We start from the raw sequence: 15,130 nt of genomic DNA on the forward strand, positions 1-15,130 counted from the left end.
CCATGTGTGTCTTGTGATATTACTGTTTAAATATATTTCCTTAAATAAATCCCATGGGGGAAAGGAAATTAAAAAAAAAAATAGTTCAACTGCAATGAATTAAATTCAAACTTTCAGATGGTTGTTTAATTGTATTTGTTTGCTCATATTTACAATAAATGCACCTTTTCCATCTTCAAATGAGATATCACTCTTAGGGTGGGTTTGCATGAACATATTATATGTTGTGATAACATACAGTGGAATTAATAACAGGAGGGTGTCCAGTGGGATATGTTTCATTTCTCATTTTGGAGTTGTTAACATGAGTGAAGTCAATTCATTTAATAAGTCAACATTTTAACAGTCCCGAGTGGACACTGCGGCATAATTTTTTTAAATCCCCGCTTTGCCAATGTGTTGCTTTCTTTTCCGTGATGAATGTTACACACTCTGCACTGCTTCCTGCCTTCCATTTGCAGATTGTCACGATAAAGTTCTCATATTGACGCAAGTCAGAATTTGTTAGCGCTGCATCTGTTTAGAAGTCGCCGTGCCTTTGAGTAAGCTACGCGATGCTGTCAGAGAACATAGATGTACTTTTGTAGAGCGGGAGCGTCCATGACTGCAGTTATTGATGTACTTGATGAATAAGAATGCCATTAGGAATGCTCTTTAGATGGTAAAATCTATTGAGAGGTTGCATGCCTGCGTTTGATTTAAATGCCAATAAAGTCACCTAGGACACGTCCACGCAGTGTTGAAGGATTGGACAGCACACACTGCCATTGTGCTCCTTTTACAGCTTGAACTTTGCACGGTCCTAATATTACTCCTGACACCACGCTTCATCATTTTTATGATAAGGCTGTGTGAATGTGTTAGCGCGTGAGGGTGGGGGTTGCCCCGGTCAGAGGAAAATGTGCACTGTCTCTTTAAGGTTTTGAAGCCTCTGAAGAGAAAAGTTTGCCTTCCTTCCATTCCATGCGCGATGGCGAGCGTGTTCCGCTTCCTGTGTGAAAATGATGGATGACAAGTTAAATTTGTGTCTGGGGAGTGAAGGTGAACTGTGACAGAGTGATTTGTCTTGGGAATGGAGGGTTGGGGTCAGGCGAAACTGGGCGCCTCAAGGCACAAGACATTGACAAATTCATCCTGCCCGCCGCATTTCTGAAGCCTTTTGTTTTGAATCCTGGCTACTCACAAGTGACCCCCATCCCTCATCCTGCCAGCCTCTGAAGGATGCCTCACCATGCCAGGGGGAGCTCAGCGCCACTAATTCTTGTCATTCACCCCCCTCTGCACTGACAGGCCCGGACATAAACTCTTTCAGCATGTGAAATATTTATCTCCGACCATAACCCGTCTTTTCCTCTGGCCTTATCGTTGCAGGTCCCTGGCAGGACTCAAAACATTCACTGAGCTGGAAGAGCTGGTCGTCGACAACAATCTGCTTGGGAATGACCTCCGGTTGCCCAGGTTACCTAACCTGCACACCTTGACGCTCAATAAGAACAAAATATCCTTTCAAGGAAATGTGCTGCTTCTTAATGCCGCTGTTAAAAAAAAAAAAAAAAAAAAATGCAGACGTCGTCATCATCAGCTCTTGGCTTTGTTGTTTTGAGGAAACGCTTTTAATGGCTTTGCAGGGTGCTTGAGTGTGGAGGAGCTCCACTGAGGGGCTGTTTCTGAGCCACAGGGACCTCTAGTGGAGTCAGATTTCAAGTCAACAACAAACAGTACTATCACAAAGAATAGTGTTGCACTAACTAAAGTAATGAGATTATTTTTTGTGTTTAAAATATTACATGCTTATTTTTTTTTAATGTGGAAACTTTGAAATAATGATTTGTGCTTCAGTCTTCGGCAGCACACTTTAAATGTACATACAGTGTTACTTTAGATTCCCATTATGTGCCTTTAGATGTAATTTTTTTGGGGGTGTCTCAATTGCAATGTGGAGTTTTGAACACATTAGATCACCACCGACAGTTGCGTGTCTCAATAACCATTTGCATTATGAAGTGATTTAATGGAGACTCTTTCCATTTCAGTGAGTGTTTTGAACAGGAATTAGGAATTTCAAAAGGAATTCAGCTCTATATATATACAAATAAATAAATTAGCCGACTGACTTTAAAATGAATCAAGGATAGCATTCAACCACTAAAACTTGTGTTTTCTCTAATGCAAGTACATAGTTTGACATATTCACAAATATTTTTTGTTTACTATTTTTTCTTTCATTTTCAGCGCATCTGTAAATTCAAACCTACAACTAATATTTAGAATTCAAATGTCCTTTTCCATAGAGCTTCTATTAGTGTCTTAACCAATGCAGAATCATAAAAGCTAATTTATGTTTTTCATTTAAGGCAACTGTGGCATGAACCCTCACATTGGGTGTTGGTCTAATACATTTGTGACGCGCTGTATTTTCAAGTCATCCATTTACAATTTTCCACATGTACACAACTCGAACATGGGGCAGCAACAACGGAGTAATTCAAGATAATTATACTGTACTCTACTGTATGCGGGGAATGCGATGGGTGGGGGGGCATCGCGTCACACGGCAGCCAAAATTGTACACCAGTGCTGCTAGTTTAAATGCATTACTGTGTTCTTAGTCATTTTGAATCCATTCTGTGGGGTCTTGCATGCATAAAAACCCATTTTGGTTGTCGCTATTTAATTAATCTAATGTGCAAAGAGTGCACTGGGCTGCTTTTATGTTTTTTGTGTATTCAAAATCAAACTTGAGGCATGTAATTTATTATTTACATTTTTTTTATATCTTCATAATGATAATCGTGATTATTTTCGTCAGTATTGTGATTTAAATATAGATATATAAATATTTTTTAATTTGTAGACAGAGCAGCACTGTAGCGTTTTATTTTAATAAAGAACCAACAAAGATAATCCTGTTTTTACTAGATTGTGGTGTAAATGTACCCCGAGTTTCCATGGTAAAGGAGAAGTCGAGGCGTCGGCACAATACGGGCTGTTAATGATCAAGTCAAAGACATTTTAACAGCCCTTCTCAGTTTTACTCACCAGTTCGGCACCGCGTCCTCTTTTCACTCGTCTTCCTCAGACCCCACCGGAGGCTCACCCTCTCACATATATTAACGCACATGCACTCACTTCCAGAGTCAACATTAAAATGTGGGGCGTCTGGGACCGTGCGCCGACTCGGGTAGTGAAGTGGCGGGCACATGCTAATAGGCCAATTATGTACATCCTGTCGTGGCGCGCTGCCATTTTATAGCTCGAGCGCAGCATTAGCGGCGTTGTATTTTGACACTTTCGGGGCTCAATTTTCCAAGTGAATGTATTAGTGATGAATGTGCCTGCTTTAGGGGCTGTTTGTTTTTTTCCACGATTGGCAAAAAGTTTTCCACGGCGCAGCTCTGGGAAGCACGGACTGTTTGAACCACAGGGCATCCATCATGTTGTCACTATTCTGCAGCCGGCCACCTAGGAAATGAAAGAGATGAAGAGAAAAGCAGCCAAATTTTGTCACTGCTATACGCCAAAGCCTGCACCTTAAATTGGCCCTGTGTCGCACAAAGCTGGTGACTAGTTCCTTTGAGCACCACCGTACGCATGACAGTGATGTGTTGGTGGGCCGACAGGGCCAAGAACAGCGCTGTGGGTAGTAAATGCTAATGTAATTAACAGCGCCAGGTCCTTGACATCCGCCCTTTGACACCTGACTGATATTGAGGCCCTGCTGGAGCACTTGGCTGATGTGACCCCATCGCTGGAGTACCTCAGCTTGCTGGGCAATGAGGCCTGCCCCAACCAGCTGGTCAGCCTGGATAAAGATGAGGATGATTACCAGAGATACAGGTCAGTTCTAATACCTTTACATAACATTTATATAACATTTTACCTTTACATAAAATTTATAGCAGCAATACTGTATGTCTTCATTTGCCCTCAAATCTAAATAATCCACTTTCTGTAAAACTGCAGGTGAATTGAATGTAAATGTTCTTATTTAGAAAAACAAAAAAACAATAAATAAAAATGTTGCAGTTTCTGAAGTTTCCCGAATATCCCCTTGGTTGAGAAATTAGGACTTTTCAAAAGACAAAAATATAGCATAACAATGAAAATTATTGACTGGTGAGTAATCTTTGGGAATAAATGACAAATAAAAATGAACCTGAAATGTAAATAAAAGGTGTGACTGTTAAACCCTTTCATCAGGAAATGTGTGGATGCTTAAACACAGGTGTAATGTTGGTACATTATATCAAGACATATAATGACCCTAATAAGTATAATGACATGAAATGTATTTGCCTTTAGTATGTACTGTACATTCATTTACTTCTTTAGATTATGTTCCGTCACTTAATGACACACTTCAAAATAATGTTCTGAAAATGAGTGTATCCTCCCTTGGCCATAATAGTGGTGGACCTGCCCAAACACTTCTGTAGTTGCACTAGAAGAAGCACGTAAGCTGGCTTTGCTCTGCTTCAGATTTACGCGTGGTACTGGTACACATTTTTCCGCCCTCGAAAATGATCATTATTCAGCACATATGATGACATATAAATACAGAAACATAATGACACATCATTTGCAAGCGTGTACAATCACGTCTACTCCTATGTTTTTACATCCATTTGAAACGTAACAAACATTTGTTGCGAGGTAGGACAACGTGTTATGCTAGCATGGATGCCAATGTCTGTACCATCCATTTATATTTGTGATTAGGTAGATTAGGAATTGATGAAACACTAGTTCATTATATAATATTATATAAAGGACTATGAGTATCTCTAAACATTGTAACAAAGAGTTTGAACTTGTCAATGTATCACGAATAACCCCAAATAACCTCAGAAGAACTTGGTCGCACCCATGTTGTGTAGCTTTTTGTAAGTCACGTATTTGATGATGTCCTGTTCCCTCCAAACATTTCACAACCAAACTGTGGATCCGACCACATCGTTCTAAAAGCTTTGTCACGCGGCCCCTCTCTACACTCCAGTTTGCAAAATGGATTTCATGTGTGACTACTCCCCACCACAAATGAGTGTTTACTAGCTTGCCTTAGCGCGGCAGTCGATGCATTAAACATCAAGCCGGGCCCCGAGCCATGCAATATGACCACCATTTGTCAGGGTCCTTTACGTGAAATGTGATAAAAGGCGAAAAGCATACTCTCTTTTGTCTGTTTTAGCCCTAAGTGCTTGTTTCTGACTCTGTGTTGCCTATTAATCATTTAGCACCCATGCCTTTCTTGAATAATATTTCACCTCCCTTTTTTGTCTCCCTTTCACTTTCCCTACCCGGCTCACTTTTCCGCCCGGCATGCTTATCTTAGTTGGTGAGGAAAGCCGCTCGCGTCTGAGTGACAGCGTCTACGCTCGTGTAATGTAATATTCATAATGTGTCACATAGTAAAACATCAATTTGAGCGTGATGCAGATTCCATGTCTGACAAGGTTAGGCTGTGTGCAGGTCATGACAGCACTGGGCCTAGGGCAATAAATAGCCAGGCCCGTGCCTCGGGAGCTGGCGGTCTCTCAAGTGAAGGATCCTGGTGTGTTGCCTCCGTCCACCAATTAGTGCGATGACATAGAAATGTACAATTCATCCCTGCTGCAGCTGCAGTGGTCAACAGGGTGGTTAAACCGTCTCCCGTTTGTAACTGACCGTTTTTGTTTATAGCTGACCACGCACATCCCAAGTGACCATTTGTGGTACTGCAGTAACATGCACAACCAGCTCATCTGTCAAGCCATTGTAAGTTACAATGTGATATAAAGCTAAAGAAAACTACAAGAGTTGTGTTGCCTCCGAACTTTTCTGCCTTTTCAAGGTCAGGTAGGCTCAAATTAGAAAGGAACTTACAAAGGCCAACCAGTCAGGCTACAGTCCAGAGAACCCTTCAAATCACTGCTTTGCCTCCTTATGATTGAAACGTTGACATGAACTTTGCCATCTCTCCACATCCCAATCGCCATCATCGTCCATGCCCTGTGTCCTTCCCCACCTTCCACTTAGTTGCTGCACACGTGTCCTTTTTTGGTCCTGACACGCCACTTCCTTCTCTCTCTCTGCCAGCCTGTGAAAGGATGTGTTGTCATCTATGTATTCCCACCATTATCTTTTGACGTTTCTCCCCCACTCCCTCATCCCCCGCCCCAATGAAAGATGGAGTGTGTCTGAAAGCTGGGAGAGATGCTGTGATGCTGCCAGAATGACAGCTCTGGCAGACGGGCAAGCGTCTCCTTTCATGCTATTTATACGTCCGACTTCTTCTCATCACCTTTGAAGGTTATTACCTTCAAGGAAACATCATTAGCGTTAATTCGACATCATCGTTATATTTGAGTAAACACGTCTTTTGTGGATGTTTGTGTTGTTTCTTTCTTTTTTTTTTTTTTTAAATAGAACTTGGTTTCAGTTTTGTATCACTGCTTGTACTATTTTCCTTAGTAGGCATTGAAAAGTCATGCACTGAAGTAAGTAAAATAAAATACAAATATGAAAAAATAAGTATATTATTAGGCTACTTACAAAATGTCCTTACCATTTTTTCCCTTTTATTATTATGGCAAAAGTTGCATTTATGTTGTTTTCGATAGTGTTGCACTATTTTCCACAATGTTCTCACAAGAATACCAGAGTAAAGCACTGAAATAAGTAAGATAAAATTTGTAAATTAACATCATAAAAACAAAATAACATTTAAACATTTCATGGTTGGCGTAAATACTATATTCCTTAAAATATAATTAAAATATACACAATGTTTAGAGTTTGTGTACTATATTTAGAATATGTTAAATTTACTTTGGAAAAAAACAAACCAGTAACTGAATCTGTTTCAAAAAGGTTGGTGAGTATATCAGTACTGTTCGTGTGGTATTGCTTAATTTATGTTTAATTACTTTTTATCCCTAAACAATATTTAAAAAAACAGAACAAAAAAAAAAAACAGTAATTTGGGAAAATATTTTTTTTGATAATTGATAGAATAATCGATTGCAAAAATGTTTGATAATCCTCACGGACACTGCTTTAAAAAAAAAAAAAATATATATATATATATATATATATATATATATATATATATATATATATATATATATATATATATATATATATATATATATATATATATATTTGAGGCAACACAGTTTAGGGGTAATTGGTTGGGCTTCCCTCCCCCACAGGTATTTCGTTTTGCACAAGCTGCCGCAGTTGAAGTTTCTGGACACCAGGAAAGTGACCAGAAAAGAACTGACAGAGGCCCAAGCGAGAGGAGCCTTCATGAAGGTGGTCAAACCCAAGTCGGAGGCCGTAAGTTTTGACTATTTCATGTTTGCTTGTTTTTGTCTTTTCCTCCATTTTACATAACATTTCTCCTTTTCGCCATTGTTTTCTTCCCCATCTTCTTTCTCCTTCCCTAAACACTTGACTGCCGGTGTCCGATTAGAGAGGTCCTCTTACCGTGCCCTCACTTAGAGAGTGTGTATCTGTGTGTGCAATGTGCGTGTGTGGGTAGCTGAGTGTGACCACGGGCTGACCTGATTCCGTATGCATGAGCCCAGATCAAAGACGACGGGCGGCTGTCCGGTCGTGCTTGTGTCGGCGAGCGTGACATGGCTGGCGATTGGAGTGACAGCTCACGTACACGCCGCTCACCATCGCTTAATTATCCCGTCCCCCCGCCACCCCACCCCCACTCTTGTTTTGGGCCACACAGACTAATTAGAGCCGGGGATAAAACTGACTTCAAACCCCCGCTTTCACTCTGACTTGCCCTCTTCTGCCTCTTTGATAATGCAGTGCGAATGATCATGCCTCGCCTTGATTTGATCGCATGTAATTGTGAGGTCATGAAATATTTAGTTGCGCTTTGTCGTCTTGAGGTCTCAGGGGCTCTGCCGGTGAGCCCGGGAGGTAAAAAAATGGAACGGCAGTAGGCGAATCAGAAGTACGGGGGTTTAAAAGTGCACAGAGAAAGGGAAATATTTTCCTTTCAGGCAGTCAGCGGGGACGGCGTCGTCTTTTGGCGTCGCTACGCTTCCCTCTTGATATCTCATGAAACACAGAAATAATTTAACCTCTGTGTGGCGTGTTTGCTAGATGGAAGAAAGTGGAATGAAAACAGTGTTCATCCACTTTATATAAAGAGAAACCAGGGACCTCTACAGTGATTTTGGCAGGCTGGAGTCACATTATGAGATTTTATTTACATAGCTTGTCAGCGCGGGAGAAATGTGTGTCTGGGAGACGAAAGCAAAGATAATTACTGATTCTAGCTGACATGACGTGTGTGTCTTTGTGTCTTGGCGTCTTTGAACAAGCTGTATATGATTATTTATTCCTTATGCAAAGTAAAAGGTTACAGCTTTGATGAAGACGCATCGACTTCCCACTGCACTCCCACTTTTTCCTTCCTGCGTCGAATATATTTCTCTATTTTTGAAATGGTGCGCTCACTGTTCCTCATTAGCGGAGTCTACAGTAAGTGTGCGGACACGCTCCCCGTCTGGGCCGAGGGACGTGGGCGCAGCCTTTCCGTACCATTTGTCTTGAGCTAGATGAGATGCGATGTGTCAACTTTCCGCAGACTCGATGAGCCATGAGTACCTCCCAGCTCTCATTGTCCACATCATCGGCATGATTTGTGAGCTCGCCAATAGTGCCGGCGACCAATTAACAACGACGAGCGGGGGAGCGGCCTCCGACGATGGCATAATTAGATACTTGTTTGCTTTTGCGCCTCTTGAAACGCGATGCTTCTCATGGTCGTACATTTGCCTCGTTACAGAGGATCATAATTAGCTGTCTGGATTGCGTTAAGCGGTGCAAGTGTTGAGAGAGCGAAATCCACCAGCAATACTGATGTGACTTAAAAGGTTTGTCCATGCAAGGCAGGAAGTGATGGCACTTGGTTGTTTACTTGTAAACATGCACCCTCTCATCCTGGTCTGAGGGGCTTCTAATTGCCTCAACTTGTCTGCTTGTGACTCCACATGCTTTGCACAACTTTCATGAAGGGATATTTACAGTGCGGGACAAAATGATGTATACGGTATTGTGTGTGTGTATATATATATATATATATATATATATATATATATATCTGCGATTGGCTGGCTACCAGTCCAGGGTGTCTACTGCCCAGAGCCAGCTGAGATAGGCGCCAGCACCCCCCGCGACCCTTGTGAGGAATAAGCGGTCAAGAAAATGGATGGATGGATGGATGGATATATATATATATATATATATATATATATATATATATATATATATATATCTCTGCGATTGGCTGGCTACCAGTCCAGGGTGTCCCCTGCCTACTGCCCAGAGCCAGCTGAGATAGGCGCCAGCACCCCCCGCGACCCTTGTGAGGAATAAGCGGTCAAGAAAATGGATGGATGGATGGATATATATATATATATATATATATATATATATATATATATATATATATATATATATATATATATATATATATATTAGGGGCATGCCAATAAAATCGATTCATAAAAGAATCGAGATTCTCATTTATTAATCGAATCGAATCGATCAAAAATCGATTTTATTTCAATTATAAATGAAGAAGAAGGGGAAAAAGCAGTTCTAGCCCACATACTGTTTTTGTGGAAAAAGGCACTTACAATACAAAATTAAGAAACAAAAAAAAAAAAGACACTTTAATGTCTCTATTTGTCGTTTTGTCCTGCCAAGCAGACTGGAGTAGATCATGACAATGTTGTACATATCTGTAAATTGAAGCAGAAATCCTTTGTCAATCAAATAATATTGAATCGAAAATCGTTTGAATCGAGAATCGAAAATCGATTCTGAATCAAATCGTAGACCCAAAAATCATAATCGAATCGTGAGATAGTCAAAGATTCCCAGCCCTAATATATATATATATATATATATATATATATATATATATATATATATATATATATATATATATATATATATATATATATATATATATATATATATATATATATCTGCGATTGGCTGGCTACCAGTCCAGGGTGTATATATATATATATATATATATATATATATATATATATATATATATATATATATATATATATGTATATATAATCCGAACTGTTAGAGCACAAGGAAAGTAGGTTACAGTATGTGTTGTTTGATGGTTGATTAGTTGGTTGCTTGATTGCTTGGGTATTTGGTTGGTTGATTAGTTATTTTGGTGTGTTGGTTGACTGCTAGTCAGTTGGTTAGTTATTTGAAGTGGTTGATGTTTTTTGGTTGGTTAATGGCTTATTTAGTACTTTGTTGGTTGGGGTTACATTGGTTTGTTTGTGGGTTGGTTGTTTCGTTAAATAGTTTATTTGGTTGGATTGAAATAGGTGGTTGGTTCGTTAGGTAACTTATTGGTGGTTGGTTGTTTGTCAGTTAGTCAGTCAGTCAGTTAATTAATGTTGATGATACTCAAAAATTTTACTCATAATTTGCTATTATCTAAAATATTACAGGCATCTCTCACCATAATGCGATAATCATGTTCTAAATCACTGCAATCTACAATTATATATTGGTGGCATCGGGCCAAAACCGTGTACCTCCAAAATCATCACTCACCACGCCAGCGATTTATATTTTTTGTATTTATTCCATTTTCAAGTGTACCTTATGTCGGGTAGTACTGTATAAAATATAGCAACGTACACACAACCCAGCTGATTCAAGACACGGTGAAAGAGCCTTTTTCACTGGTTTGCAATCAGTCGTCACAGAACTTTTGAGCGATCCGATGAATCATATGATGTAGATTACGGCCAGAGTTTGAACTCTTTCTTTTCCATGTAACACTAGTGCATGTGGAATTTTGAGCGGTACCTCATACTACATAAAAAGCTATGGTTGTTATGATAATTCTTCAAATTTTAATTTTCTTTTGTCCCTCATGAACTAATGCTAGCCATTGTCATTTTTCTCACAGTAAATGACCATCTTTCTATTACCAACTCAAACTCGCCTAGAAACATTTGACAAGACCTTTGACAAGAAAATTGATGTTTCCATCATCATTTTGGGATATAATTCCTTAAAATGGGCTTTAAATCACGTCAGGGTATGTTTTATTGCACTTCTGAGCGAAAATGACAGACAAGCAATAAACAGAGGTTTAAAAAAGAAAAAAGTATGATACTCGATGTAAAGAAAAGAAAAAGACCCATAGACGACAATTGAAATGTTCTCGAAAAACCACAACGTTAAGCTGACTCAGGCTGGAAAAGCCTTGAGCTGTATTTTGGGAAATTGGGCGTGTTGGAATGCCATAATGTGATAATTCCCGATGAGGGCTTAGAGGTCATGGCGATAAACCACATAGAGCCCTTTGGACTGTGCGTTTGGAAAATACGTGTGGTGCTTTTTGGCCCGGTTCCTCTAACCTCACTTCGCCCGGGGCGCGCTCTCTTGCTACCAGCCGTGTCTGTTCAAACACGGACTGCGCATTCTGCTTTCAGAACCCACTAAATAACCCACCAGTTGAAAAAATAGCGCACAGCATACTAAACTAGAACGTTGACTCCTGGCTTAAAGATTCGCTGTGAGTAAAATAAGGTCATAGACAACTCGAGGTCGACATCAGCGCGTTTAAAACTCTCCTCGGACGTCACTTAAATTTTCCCTGACTTGATTTCCTAGCATGAACACACATTTTTCCTCCTGACATCCTCCTTCTGCGTATAATGTAAAACAGACTTTGCGGGTGGTTTGAGCCAGCGCCCGGGTCCCACGAGGCATGGCGCTCACAGGGTAACGCTTCTTCACGGGAATCGACATTGACAGAGCCAGGAAAGTCCTCAAAGTAGATTGTTTCATTTCTTTTTTTTCCCCCTCTCTACTGTAGACACTAACTTGTTTTACAGCAGACAGCCGCTCATATTAAGTTTGAACGAAAGGAAGTCTGTCCAAATTTACAACTGACTGCTCAGTTGTAGACTCATAATTGTGCATTATGGGATACATGATTGTGGGTTATTTTGCAATGCAGTGGGGGGGGGGGGGGGGGGGAACGAAAAGGCATTTTGCTCCGGCTTAGCTGTGTGGCTTCGCCGTAAAACCTACAACTGCCACGTCCAGCCCTGCTACTCGAGAGTTATGACTTCTCCAAAGTTCTCAAACATAACAAACGGCGAGTAATATAGCGCTTTGTGAATGTGCCTTTGGTGCCTTTACTAAATCATTTTACGCAACAAATGTGTCCTCAGGGAGAGAATATGTTCTCAGGAAATACAGTGTAGCCCAATGGATCACCCTAGAGGCCCGTTTATTTGCTCTCTGGCTTTAGCTGTGCACCAGGGTGAGTCTTTAAAAACGCCTGATTTGTTACCATCCTTGTTTGATGATATTCTCAACCAGGGTATGCACGGTAGACTGAGAAAGAACAGAACTGTACTTTCAGCTATGTTCCAAATGTTTCTATCAATAATGTTAAGTTGAATGGTCTTCAGGAAATGAAGGGGAAAAAAAATCATCTCACTTCTTGGAAAGAACAATCAAAGGGCAACGTAAGCCCATTTGTTTGCAGTGCAAATGAGCTGCAGTAGAAATCAAAACTCAACACAAACAGTAAGAGAAAATCTTCGAAGTAAAATCATTTAAGTAAACAGTTGGCTAAGGAACTGATAAGTAGTTTGATATGACCATTAAAATATTGCTAGCAATAGATAAGTTGTATCATCTCAAGATCTTGATGCAATTGAGGCAAAATATTTTTTTTACCAATTGGAAGCAGCGAGCAAAGCTAGCACGGTTATACCATTCATTTTCCTGATAGAAAGCACAGCACACAAAACAAGGGGAAAAATCTTTCTTGTAAAAAGTTATGAAAAATATATATATTAGCCCTTAATTTTGATGTCAATATCATTGCTGTATAAATAGGTGTTGTCAGAGATTAAAAACAATAAGTCAACAATTGTAACAAATTTTCATTACGAAAATAAAAATATAGAAATAAAATGTGTACGTCTGGCAAAAGCTTCTCTTTTTTTTGTCTTTAAGTGAGGGGTGAGCTACCAATACCAGGTATTGGTATCGGTGCCGATAGCAGCCTTTTTTTTAAAGGTATTGGTACACATGACGGCGGCCGATACCAGTTTGGCTGATTTATGATCAGGAACTAGAAACTAGAAAGAATAGAAAATTTCCAATAACTTCATGCTATTTTAAGGAAAAATGCTATATTGTAATATATAGGTCATTATTTAAAACTATATGTGATTTTTTTTTGGACTCCTGGCATCAGTATTTGGTATCGGTATCGGTGACTACTCAAGAATTGAGTAATGGTACTGTATCATTTGAAAAAAAATGTGGTATTGAACATCCGTAGTTTTTTTTTATTTTGAATATATACAATAGTTTAATTTCATTTTTTTATGATCAAATTTGATCAAATAATTACGTTTCTTGTAAAATTAAAGTCATGGATTGAAGTTGACCAAGATGAAAAAGTTAGCAGGTCGTTATTTTTTGTATTTGTTATTTTGTGGAATTGGATATGCTAACAACACATACAAATGCAATGGCTGGAGTATGTTTGCCCTGGCTGACAAAGCATGTCCATATTTTTTAGAAAATATTGTACTGTAGCAAAAGCTAACTTCCATTTATTACTAAAAATGTATAAAAACATAATAGTTAATAAATAAGTAATATTTTTTCAAATTATTGATTTTTCCCCCCCAAATCCACCTCTTATGAAGTAAGAATGTTAGCTGTGGTCTTCTACACTCTTTCCCCAGCTTACATACTTTCATAATGTTATCTGTTAATGGCATCGCCTTTCATAGCAGCACATCTGCATATAATTGCTTGGACTCAGCGCTCACTTGGACTTGAGCTGTCCAAGCTTGTCTTTCGGCATGAACTGCTGAAGCTTGCTCGGATGAGAGGCGCAACGTCTTCTAAGACAAGCAGAACAGTCCGCTTGCGATCGATTCAACGCCCTGAGAATACAATGACCTCCATGAATGAAAACGCTCTCAAGCAATCGCTTGGATGTATTTAGTTTGTAGGATGGTTGAGCTTGATAAACCCAACTAATCGTTGCAGTGTTCATTCTCTCAGGTTATTTTCGGTGAAGGATTGTGCGGCTGTGTGTGTGTGTGTGTGTGTGTGTGTGAATGTGTTTGCAATTGTTTCATAACTTCTCCCATAAAGCCAATGTTTGGACCATCACGTCAAGAGGTCACGGAGGGGTCACAAGCAGGGAAAACAACAGCAATTAGAGGGAGTGACTCACACCGTCCACATAAATCATCCACGCACACGTATAATAAACACTCCGTAAAACTTTTTAAAGCACAATTAATTTTAAGTAATAGCGGCAGGATTGATTTATGGCTCCTCTTCAAAGGCTGCAGACGCGGGGGAGCACGACCCCGCATGTCACGAGCAACTCCCGCCAGCGAAAAATGATAGATGAACTATTCGTTTTTGGCTCGGCGCAGAGCAGAAAAACAAACAAGCCTTCCGAAGGACTTTGAGGAGACGTTGAAGTGGCTGCATTGCATTAAGTGATTTTCCTCCCCTTCTGCTGACATCCACTTTCAAGAGGAAACGCCTCTGTGGTGAAGTATCTGCTGTTGTGATGTTTCTTGTGCGTTGTGGTCCACTCCAAAGCTTGTCTGAAAACGGGCCAAGGTTGTCCGGCAATTATGAAACATACCCCAGCAAAATTCAAAATTTTAATAGCCATCCCAAATTCGTCGGATGACATGATTTATTTTTATAATTTGAAAAATGTAAGGTTAGTTAAGTGCTATATCTTTTTAAAGTTGGGATTGGCAAAGCCTTTTGCTTCATTTTCTCTCCGCAGGGAGAAATTCTGCTGACGTCAAAGAAAAGTGCAAGAAAACAGTTGACTGGGAATGTCCACACAAGTAAAAACAGCAACATTTGTTCAGGCACCGTTACAATTAAAAAAATAAATAAATAAGATTGATGATCATTTTTGTTGAGCATGTAGTTTAATCAGTTGAATGTTGTTTATTAAATATATTCTTGAGACAAAATACATCTTACTAGCTGAAAGCAACAAATGAAGGTACCCTTGCTTGCTGCCTAAACAGGCTGTGATAGAAGTTAAACT

The 15,130-nt window shown here is 39.6% G+C and overlaps 1 protein-coding gene across 1 annotated transcript in view; it reads left to right on the forward strand.

Moving 5' to 3' along the window:
* The window catches only part of lrmda (leucine rich melanocyte differentiation associated), a 267,111-nt gene that overhangs the window by 156,286 nt on the left and 95,695 nt on the right, over positions 1-15,130 (forward strand). Inside the window, exons 3-5 of the mRNA XM_077495602.1 lie at positions 1,372-1,498; positions 3,698-3,837; positions 7,191-7,317. Coding sequence (XP_077351728.1) covers positions 1,372-1,498; positions 3,698-3,837; positions 7,191-7,317 — 394 coding nt within the window. The remainder of the gene's footprint in view (positions 1-1,371; positions 1,499-3,697; positions 3,838-7,190; positions 7,318-15,130) is intronic.

Source organism: Festucalex cinctus, chromosome 14 (genome assembly GCF_051991245.1).
Source record: "Festucalex cinctus isolate MCC-2025b chromosome 14, RoL_Fcin_1.0, whole genome shotgun sequence".
In the NCBI taxonomy this organism is placed as follows: domain Eukaryota; kingdom Metazoa; phylum Chordata; class Actinopteri; order Syngnathiformes; family Syngnathidae; genus Festucalex; species Festucalex cinctus.